Genomic DNA, 10,443 nt, shown 5'->3' with positions numbered 1-10,443 from the left:
AACACACAAAGGCAAAAAGTTTTTATGGACAGCTCTTTTACCAAAGACAAAAACAAAGAATACTCATTTATAAATGTTCAGAAAGACTGACCAGTTCTGGCAGTGCTGAGTGATAGCAGCTCCAGCTGGAAACAAGGAGCCATCCCACTCACACGGACACTGGCTGGGAACTACACAGCTGTCGCCTGTTTCATAAAAAGCATACAGACCAAGAACGTAAGGACGACAGTGGGTCGTTGGGGCTTAGACTGATACAACACACCTGCCCAAAAAGTGCAGATGGGAGCAGAAGTCCAAAACAGTTGCAGCTACTTAATTTTAGTGGTACGCCGTAGCGTTCCAGATTAGCTGGTTTCAAATACTCTGATGTGGTGAAGAAGCGAAAATATTACATTGTAAGTGTAGTTTTTACACGTGTTTCTGTCAGCATGACACCGAGACAAGTCAGATCAGGGCAGGATTTAGATTTCAGCAGTGATGATAAACCTGGAATAGGTTATATATAATCCTGTTGGCTGTACAGAAAAAGAAGCCACAGCATCTTCTAGCACATCCTGACTGCTTGGTGTCGTAGTCCTGCGTTTTGAATATATCCTTATTAAGTATTCCCTACTACGTTCCCATTTGATTATTTACATTTTCATTTGGGATTTATTTAGTATTTTGAGTCCTTAGTTATTGGTTTTGTTTACTCGTTGTCAAATTTGAGTTCTTCACTTGTGATGTTGTAAGTAGTTCCGTGATTACAAACTCCTTCCTGATGTGAGTCTTTTGGTATCTTGTAGTTTTCTGCCTCCCTCATGTTCCTTTAACCTCGTCGAGTCTTTGTCTCTGTGTTAGGCATTACCTGTTTAGGTTCCTTCTAGTGCTGTCAGCGTTAATCTCGTTAAAATGATGTTAATGCCATAACCGCATTAACGCGGCGCAGCACTAACGCATTAACGAGCTAATGCGGTTAGGCTTAACGTAATTTTAATGAGATTAGTTACTTCCTGTTTTATTTTGACAGTCATTTGTGTCTTGTACCTTTTTTTTTTAGTTTTACTTCCATGTCTGGGGCAGGGACAGCTCAGTAGGTAGAGTGGTCCCCCCGTGATCGGAAAGTCGGGGGTTCGAATCCACTGAACGGCTACTCTGAGGTACCCCTGAGCAAGGTACCGTCCCTACACACTGCTCCCGGGCGCCTGCTTATTGGCTGCCCACTGCTTCATTGAGTGAATGGGTCAAATGCAGAGAAAAACAAGTAATTTCCCTACAGGGATCAATAAAGTATACATTATTATTATTGCCTGAATTAGTTTCAGCTGATCCCCAGGTGTCTCTCTGGTTACCTGTCGTATTTCAAACCTCAGTGAGTGTTTGTTTTCTATGCCTGTGTTCCTGTCTGTGCTTGCCTCTAGTCTGTTGGCACTGCTTGTCATTCTTATCCTGTGTTTTTGCCCTGAAGGAGAATATCTTGGATTTTTAACATTTGCCTTCAGCCTTAGTGTCTCTTGTTTGTCCCACGTTTGGGTCCTCTTCCTGCACCAGTCCTGAAAACTGGCAAATCAATGAAGTTACTGCTGTGCAGTGTGTGTGAATGTGCACATCATGTATGTAGTATAAGGCTGTAAGTTCAAAACTAAAGAAGCAAATCGCCCAAGTTTAACTCTCCACACATATGCATCTTGTATTAGGCGTTCAGCACCCATTCCTCTCATTCTTCTGACATGTGGCTTCAAGTTCTGCTTTGTCACATTAAAATACTGATACAGAGACAACTGTAGGGCTCAGTTTTATACATCACAGCTATGGACACAGCAGAGTTTGTCTCACCATGTCGGACAGTGCCTGCAGGACAGAAGCAGCCCTCCACACAGGAAAGAGCATCACAGCTGGAATGTGGACTTTGCTGAACGGTAGGACATGAACGTGAACAAGCTGGACCACAGGGATCATAAACCAGCCCGTTGTCACACTGCAGAGCTACAGGAAGATGAAGTTAAAGTTAGAGAAAGTTTGCCCTGGACATTAGCTCAGGTATGGCTGTGTGTGCAGGATAGGTCCCCAACGTACGACAGAGCTCCTGGGACCTCCAGTGGATGTAGACCCCTCGCCGGTTACACTCTTCGGCGTAGGTAGCGATGGCTGTACAGAGACACTCACAGTCCCCACCTGAGTCACAGCTAAAACACACAACAAACAACAAAGCTACCTTTAAAGTGTTACTCCAAATACACAGTTTTAAAATGACTTGATTACATTTTTCCTTACTAACTGCTGCACAAGCAGCATGCTTCGCTGGGGGCGGTCCTGTTATCATTTTTGTAACAGCGTTTTTTTAACTAAAACCCAGCAACTGAAGATTGCATTTTTCTTGGCCAATTAAAATGTTCTTTCACCAAATAATAATTAAACCCAATTAAACCTCAGTTTAATCAAATTTCAGTTTATGCTCATAAAAACAGTGATTGTTTGCTTTTCTTTTTTTTTTCCCCCTGTCCCGTTTGGATCTTTAGCCATCAGAATTGTTGTCTTAAGGCCAAGAGAGATGCCAAGCGGATTTACTTTACCAACTGGATCATCATGGCCTTGCCATATTGGTCCATTTGATTGACCTTTATTATAATTATGTATTTATTTTATTTTCAGTTGTTACAGTCGGGACAGACATGACTGGGAGATAGGACAGGGAGAAAGAATGAAAGAAAGAGAGGGAGAGAAAGAAAAATTGAGGGGAGAAGAGATGGCGAGAAAGGGGAGAAGAAAGAAAGAAAACAAACAAAACACCTGGATCACCTGTATGGAGAGAAAAAACAGAAGAGACAACAAACAAACAAACAAACAAAAAACAAACAAACAAAAAAAAAAACAGCTACATAATAAATACAACACCATCACAATAAACTAGCTAGCAGTAGATAACAGTAGATACTAAATATTAAATGTTGTTGTGCAGCACGCAAGATAGATAGCGCACAATGTGCTTTGAGGTAGCAGCCAAGAAAGGTGTAGTTTGTGTCTGTGAACACCCGTGTGTACACCTGTGTGGATAAGCATGCTTGTATTCCAAAGGTTTCTCCATGTAACGATCTGCTAGGGAGTGTGGGGAGCCATAGCCCCATCCCCCAGGGCATGAAGCAGCTATGGAGGAGATCCAGGCCCCAGACATCCAGAGGCCCCAGAGTATGAGGACCCAAAGAGGACCACCAAAGGGGGGGAACCGTGCCACCCTCCTGGGAAGAGCTGAGTAGACCCCAAACGAGATGTCACCCAGCAGCCACAGAGCAGAGGCCGGAGGGGGTTGCAGTGCCGTGCCCGCGGGCTCTGCCGGCAGCCAGCTGCGCCAGAGAGGACCGAGCTTCAGGCCCAGAGGCCAGAGGCCTGAGGGCACCCCACCCCCCGGAAGGGGCCCAGCCGGGCCACAGGTGCCAGGCCCCGCCAATCGGCCACCAGGAGTGAGCCGGTACATACATGAGTGCCCAGCCCCAGTTGACAAGAACCACCAGCACACCAACGTCTGAGGGCATCAGCCACCGGCAGGGAGTGTGGTGAGGGGAGATAGGCCTCCGTACTTTGGAGGGCCTGAGATGTTCCCAGAGAGGTAGAGTCTAAGGCCCAACCTGACATATAGACACAGACAAACAGACGCACACAGACTCAAACGTGCATTCCCACCCCCATATACACAACCAAATACTCGGCACTTACCCAACATGTAGACAGACACAAATAGACACTGCACAGACAATCACACTCCCCAAACATACTCTGTATCCCAGGTCCAGGTACCCCCGCCCCCAGAGGGGCAAGCCGCACCTAGACCCAGGAGGTGTAACCCTTCTCTCTGGGGTGGAGGCAAGCGGACCGCCCCCCCATCTGCAGTAGCAGGGAGGCCCCACATCCCAGACCCCAATCTGACGGCCAGCACCTCCTCCCAGCCCCCCAGCCCTGACGGCTAACAGAACCGGGGTGAGTGAAGACCCCAAACCTCCCTCCGCCCGCTCATATGTAGTGTTGCTGTGTGCTGTTCTAAAGTGCATTTAAAACACAGGAGGGCATGGTGCTTCCTGCCAGAGAGCAGCACGGCACCTCCTGAAACCCTCAGTGTCTATATGCATTAAAATTGAGGGTAGGGCACCAGCGCCAGAGGTGGGTTGGAATACACCGACCATCCTCTGGATGCTGTAAAACGTGCCCACCCCCAAGGCCCTATATGTATGTGTTATGTGAGAGTGTGAGTAATGTGGATGTCTAGGTTGCAGAATAAAATTGAGGCACAGGTGGCCAGAAGGGGACAGAGGGGGGGGGAGTGCCTCCCCTGCTCCCTGGTGACACATCTGCACCCCAAGCCCTGTGTGTGTGGGTGAGTGTGGTAGAGCGGGAAGAGGGAGGCAGCTGAGGATGGGAGGGAAGAAAGGGAGGGGCAAGTGGCCCCTCCCTGGGGCCAGCTCCCCCGCTGACCCCAGTAAGCACCCCCAACTCTGGAACCCACCAGGGCAAGAGGGCCCAGGCCCATCCGGATCGGGGCCCACAGCAGCAGCACCGCCCAGTGATTGTTTGCTAACGTTGATATTTTATACAAAACTGCAAAAGGGTACGGGACCATTTTACTCAAACAAATCTCTAAAGTGAAACTAGTTACTTCACACAGCAGATACAGCTGATGATAAAGTGCAATATATCCCATTTTATCCATAATTCTTTAATTTTCTTTGTAGGGTAGATTACTGCACTAACTTTGCAGCATTATATGGATGCTGGATACTTCTGTAGCCTATTTTGTACCATTTTGTTTCAGAGAAGAAATCAATATGCTGTGTTTGTATTGTATTGTGGTTTTTCCTTCCCACCGTCTCCAAATACCTGCTCATCTGGGTCAAAGCTAATCAGCTGAAAAACTGTAATAACAGACCACAGCTGGTATGAGAATGCCGCTTTGGGTGTGACCATGCAGCACTCACATAACTCAGATACACTATCCAAGTATATATTTTTAATGTTTATATGTCTTGCGTAGATTAGCGCTGCCACTCACCCACAAGCATCAAAGACACACCAGTCATAATACTGCTGGAAGGGCACCTCAGGGTGGCACCTTGAGAAGAGTCCCTGAGTCAACACAGCACATTTTTTCCTGGCCCATGTCACTCTGTGGGGGTTCAGCTGAAGAAGACAGTGTCAGAACTTAGTGTAACGCAGACTAAAACCAGAAATCCCTCTGTGTGTGTGAATGTGTGAATGTGAACTTACAGCGCAGGGGTCCCGGAGGTCCTGGTCTGCCACGTCAGGGCAGGATGGGCTGACCTTCCAAGAGTTTCCAAACAGCTCGGCTGTCGATTCCACAATTCCCTGCCGTGTTGTGAAGTCGTTCTCTGTGTCCCCGTCAAAGTTACCACACAGGCCCCCGACCCGACCACGGAGATGGGCCGCCAAACGCACGTACACACGCATACCTGGAAGAAGAAATGATAAATGATAAATGAATTTTAAGCAAGGCACAGACACTATGGCAACTAGATATAATAATGTTGCTGCAAGGACCGATAAGTGTGACTCTCTGTGATCACTCTAATGGCCAGCAGGGATGAACTTAAATCCCTATTTTAAATGAGCAAATGTGTGTCACTTTAAGTATTTCAATGTTTTTCTGTGTATTTTCTGCAAACGATCTTTTATATTTAATTTATATGTGTGTGTCTTACCTCCATCCCACAGCAAAGTGACTCCAAGGCGTGAAGAGAGGGACACAAACAGGCCAACTTTTTCCAAAGTCAGGCCACTGCCACTGTAAGACTTTGGTAGGCTAACTGGCATCCCATTTACTGTCACAGCATTACCTAATGTCACAGACAGTTCAGCAATTAGACCCTCACTTTCCTCACATAGTACAATCATTTTGCCAAAATAGAAACAGGACACATTTGTGAGTCATGTCTGATAAAAACAGCACCTCAGAACACACAAGTGATTCCAAACTTCAGTGAAACAGACGTTAAACTCAAGATATCAGATCACAGACCAACTGGTTTGATGGGACTTTCAGGGGGTTTCTTGCCTTTGAGGGCAAGTCGCTTACACGTGTAATGATTTACATGTTTGAGTATGAATCAGGAGATCTCTAGTCTGAGTGTAGGAGTTGGGTATGTGGTGTAAAAATCTGACAAATCAACTATGTGGTGACCTCTTGCGAATAAGGGGGAAGGTGCTTTTTTTTAAAGCAGTATTCTGGTCCACAGTATTACTTCTCATACCAGCTGGTGGCGGTAACATACCATGGGGCACATATGAGTCCAGCACTCTGCTACCAGTTCAACCCACTATGGGTCCTAGTAGCAGTATATGTCTGTGGGGCATTTCTGGGAGCTGCAGTGTCGGGGTAGAGGGGGGGTGTAAGCTCCTCTCTGACACTTTCATGGCTGTTGCCCACTGTGGGCCGTGTGGTTCTGCCCACACTGCTCTCACATGGGTTCCAAGGGGCCATGTTTGCTGGATATAAACTCCCATTTAGCAGCACCATTGAGCCCCCCTACCTCTTAGAAGATGTATGACCGTGTTTCCCAGACTGAGGGTGACTGATTTTGTGCAGGTGACTCCCGTGCTTCCGCACGGCACGTTCTCCGCCGTGACGCTGAATAAGCCGCTGGTCTCCCTGGCCAGCACGTACTGGCAGTCACCCAGGAAAGAGTAGCAACGACCATCGAACGTCACATAGTGTGGGTCCCCCGTTGCCACACAAACACCAGCACAGGCAGAGCGGCCACAGTGCCAGCGACGCTCATTACACGCGCTGCAGGGAAAAAATGATATCGTTGTAAAAGAATACGTTTATAATTATTATATCTTAAAGAATTTTGATGCACTCAGCTCATACATTACCATGTGTTGCAGTCCTTAGTGATGGTGTCATTGCTGTAATAAAGTCGACCATTGTGGTGACATGGGCATTCCTCTGGCAGAACACAGCGGTCGCCCTGAAGGAAAGAAAAGAAGATGTAAAGTACGAAAATGTGGGTCATGATCAAAGACTACAGCTCTGGTAGCTCGTTGTGATGTTTGTCTCTAAACTCACAAAACACCATGAAATTTAATTTGGAGCTGACATTAAGAAATTCATGATTTTTTGACAGTTGAAAATAATCCTTATCTATCTTATATTGGCTCTTAGTGAAGCTCCTCTGTTCACCAGCTGTGTGAAATCACCCATGTTAGCACCCTATGGCACCCTACAGATGTTGAATAAGAAGTAGTGTGTCCACTACACAGGACATACATTAATAGGCAGGGTCTCGGGAGGATATGATTGGAACAGAAATGATAGTTCAACTGTAAGAAATAGGCCCTACTGAATGTGGGGGGAAACCACATCATAAACCTACAGCAGCATCTGCATAAACCTGCATAAAAAGGTTTTCACTCACTAGTAAGACGGTTCCCTGTGGACACACACAGCCAGATAGGGGCTCTCTGCAGCTTGACTGCATGCCGCTTGACCCCTGCTGTTGGCCAGGAGGATCCAGGCTCGAGCAGGTGAGGAGGCAGGAGCGTGGGGAGTAGACCAGAGTGCCAGGACACTGGTTGACCTCCTCACAGAGCTCTTGAGTGCAGTTAAACAATCCCTGCTCACACACACTATGGAGGGAAGAGACGAGGGAGCTGAGTTAGTACAAACATCTACTGAATGGTATTACCAAGACATTACTGGTCTATTAAAGCTTATTACTGAAACATTGTTATTAACAAGTTTGGTTTAGCAGGGAAAGTGAATACAAACATATACTTTATAGTGATGACACTAAACTATCATCCATAAATTTTTATTCTCCTTTAACAGCAGCTGAGGTGTGATGAGAATCACTTAATGATTCACTTGAATCAACAGCCAGTGTTTTTCATTTAACATGCCCTGATATACTGTATGTCATTTAAGATATCTGTTTAATGATTAACCAGAATTTCCTTGTTTCCTCACAGCAATTACTCGGCCAGACAGATATCACAAGCTCAAAGGAAACAAGTCACGTAGAAAACGGACTCTGTACAGGCCAACATGTCCCAATACATTACAAATCAGAGAGAAACTAGTCTGAGCCATCGGTAAGTTACTTAGACCCACAGAGTAATGCGCACTGCCGTTATGTGGTGAAGAAATGCAATGAAATCAACCTATCCTGTATCAGCAAGCAGGAACATAGAGTGATTTCATCAGAGCTCTTGCACCACCATAGTTTGCAGTTGCAGTCATTTAAATATACGACATTCATGTTGGGGTAAGGCTAACTTGTGCAGATGTTCACAAGGGTACAGCTAAATTCAAATTGCCCCAATTATTACGGCCAGGTTCACAACGTCAGGAGTTTCCAAAGAGACCGAGATTACTGATGAACAGGCACAAATCTGTAACAATGCGTCCTCGCCTACCGCGCTCATAAAACAGGACTTTGTTCATGAAACCGGGTCAGTATGACACTATAGTTCTGCAGACGATGATGAAACATGCTTACTTCAACTGATTCTTTATGACCGGTGGCGAATGATAAAAGCTGCACTCAGATAGCATGAAAGAGAAATGGCTGCTTTTACAATGTACTGTTAAAAAAACAAAAAGCAGAAAAGCAATCATCTATACGAGGTCAAAGAAAAATGACACCTAAGTAACTTCATTCATTTCTGCTTTCTTCAGAAGTTTAGTTTACCAGTTTAATCAGAGGACATCAGGGGATACTGATGTGGTCAGTTCAGTAGCAGAGGGGCTGTTGATCAGTTTTGGTGTTACAATGAAATGAACAACAGCCGCATTAGAGAAGCAACAATGAGATTCCCCCAAACAGGAGGCTTTTATGGTGGAGGACAGGTAGTCCAACTAAACCAGGTGGTGCATCAATACGTGCCATTGCCGTGAGGTTTGCTGTGTCTCCCAACACACGCTCAAGAGCATGGAGGAGATTCCAGGAGACAGTTATTCTGAGAAGAACCCATCAGCAGGACCAGTATCTGCTCCTTTGTGTAAAGAGGAGCGTGATGAACACAAAATGACCTCCAGCAGGTCACCGGTGTGTATGACTCATTTTGTAGTGGGCTCTACACTCACTGCCCGGCTCCATGGGGCCCAGTTTGATATTTGGCATTGTCAGTTACCAACTACCAGAAATGACAGGAACGTGAAAGAGCCTGGAGAATCTGTGGAGAGCTGCCTGTAACATCATTCAGCATGAACAGATAGGTGGTGGGTCAGTGATGGTCTGGGGAACACATGCAGACCTCTACAGGCTAGGCAACGGCACCCTGACTGCCATTAAGTATCAGAATGAGCTTCTGGGACCCACTGCCAGACCCTGAGCTGGTGCAGGCAGTCCTGGGTGTCTCCTGGTGCACAGCAATGCCCAGCCTCATATGGTGAGAGTATGCAGGCAGTTCCTGGAGGATAAAGGAATTGACACCACTGACTGGCCCTGATGCTCACCTGACCTAAATCCAACAGAACATCTGTGGGACATTGTGTTTCACCTCAGTGTACCTCAGAACGTCCAGCAGCTCAGTGATGCCCTGCTCCTGATCTGTCCCCAGGACACCATCCACCACAATGGGGGCAATACAAACTACTGAGTCCCACTACATCTTTTATTCACTTTGAATTTTGGGGTGTCTTTGAATTTAGCCATCTGCAGGTTGGTAGTCTTCATTTCCATTAAATGATGTTGCGTGCTCTGGTTAACGACCAGTGCATACCAGTATTGATATCCAGTATGATTTTTTTCCCCACTGAGATCTAATGCATTTCCGAATGGGTTAATTTTTTGTGTGCATCTGCATCTGTACTGTTGATTTAATATTTCATAAAAGATTTTAAAAAATCTAAACATATTTCATGATCAAAGTGTGTAGTGGCAGAAAGGTGACACAAAGTCCTCGACTACATACCAGGTGTTGCAGTTATTTTGAACCACGGCTCCAGGTGAGTACATCACTTCTCCTTGCATGCATGGGCACAAAGAGATGGGAACACACTGACCCTGCTGGTCCTGCACAAGCCCTGGTGGGCACTGGCAGCCTGGAACACACAATCTTTGACTGCAACTGTCATCACAGCTCCAGCCGTGTCTCAAATCTGAGCATGAGTTCCCACAAGTGCGACCGCACTCCTGGTACACCTGACCCCCTGAACACTGCATTGCTGGGGAGAAAGGAAAAGATAGCGTAGCATAGCATTGGTTTTAACACACTTTTGGTCTCTAAAAAGTAAGCCTTAAGCCTCAAAACAACACAAACAACGGTCCTCCAGCTTACCACAGAAGGTGTGGTTGCGCCACTGGACCACAACGCCTTCCTGAGCACAGTGTCGGGCATAGGCAGTGAGGACGGTGCAGTGACAGGCTCCCTGCGGCACACAGCTGCAAACCTCTGACAGACAGAGACGGAAATATGGCTCCCTCTCCACCACGTCGTGACACAACTGTAGAATCA

At 46.4% G+C, this 10,443-nt stretch overlaps 1 protein-coding gene across 1 annotated transcript in view; it reads right to left on the bottom strand.

Moving 5' to 3' along the window:
- The window catches only part of sspo (SCO-spondin), a 100,112-nt gene that overhangs the window by 78,136 nt on the left and 11,533 nt on the right, over window positions 1-10,443 (bottom strand). Inside the window, exons 17-27 of the mRNA XM_025910190.1 lie at window positions 10,267-10,432; window positions 9,901-10,153; window positions 7,401-7,611; window positions 6,859-6,953; window positions 6,513-6,769; window positions 5,685-5,819; window positions 5,233-5,435; window positions 5,018-5,145; window positions 2,056-2,165; window positions 1,816-1,965; window positions 92-185 (exon numbers count right to left, since the gene is read on the bottom strand). Of these exons, the coding sequence (XP_025765975.1) occupies window positions 92-185; window positions 1,816-1,965; window positions 2,056-2,165; window positions 5,018-5,145; window positions 5,233-5,435; window positions 5,685-5,819; window positions 6,513-6,769; window positions 6,859-6,953; window positions 7,401-7,611; window positions 9,901-10,153; window positions 10,267-10,432 (1,802 nt within the window). The remainder of the gene's footprint in view (window positions 1-91; window positions 186-1,815; window positions 1,966-2,055; window positions 2,166-5,017; window positions 5,146-5,232; window positions 5,436-5,684; window positions 5,820-6,512; window positions 6,770-6,858; window positions 6,954-7,400; window positions 7,612-9,900; window positions 10,154-10,266; window positions 10,433-10,443) is intronic.

Source organism: Oreochromis niloticus, linkage group LG9 (genome assembly GCF_001858045.2).
Source record: "Oreochromis niloticus isolate F11D_XX linkage group LG9, O_niloticus_UMD_NMBU, whole genome shotgun sequence".
In the NCBI taxonomy this organism is placed as follows: domain Eukaryota; kingdom Metazoa; phylum Chordata; class Actinopteri; order Cichliformes; family Cichlidae; genus Oreochromis; species Oreochromis niloticus.
Note: the sequence above shows the minus strand (reverse complement) of the source record. Positions and strands in the feature narration are given on the sequence as shown.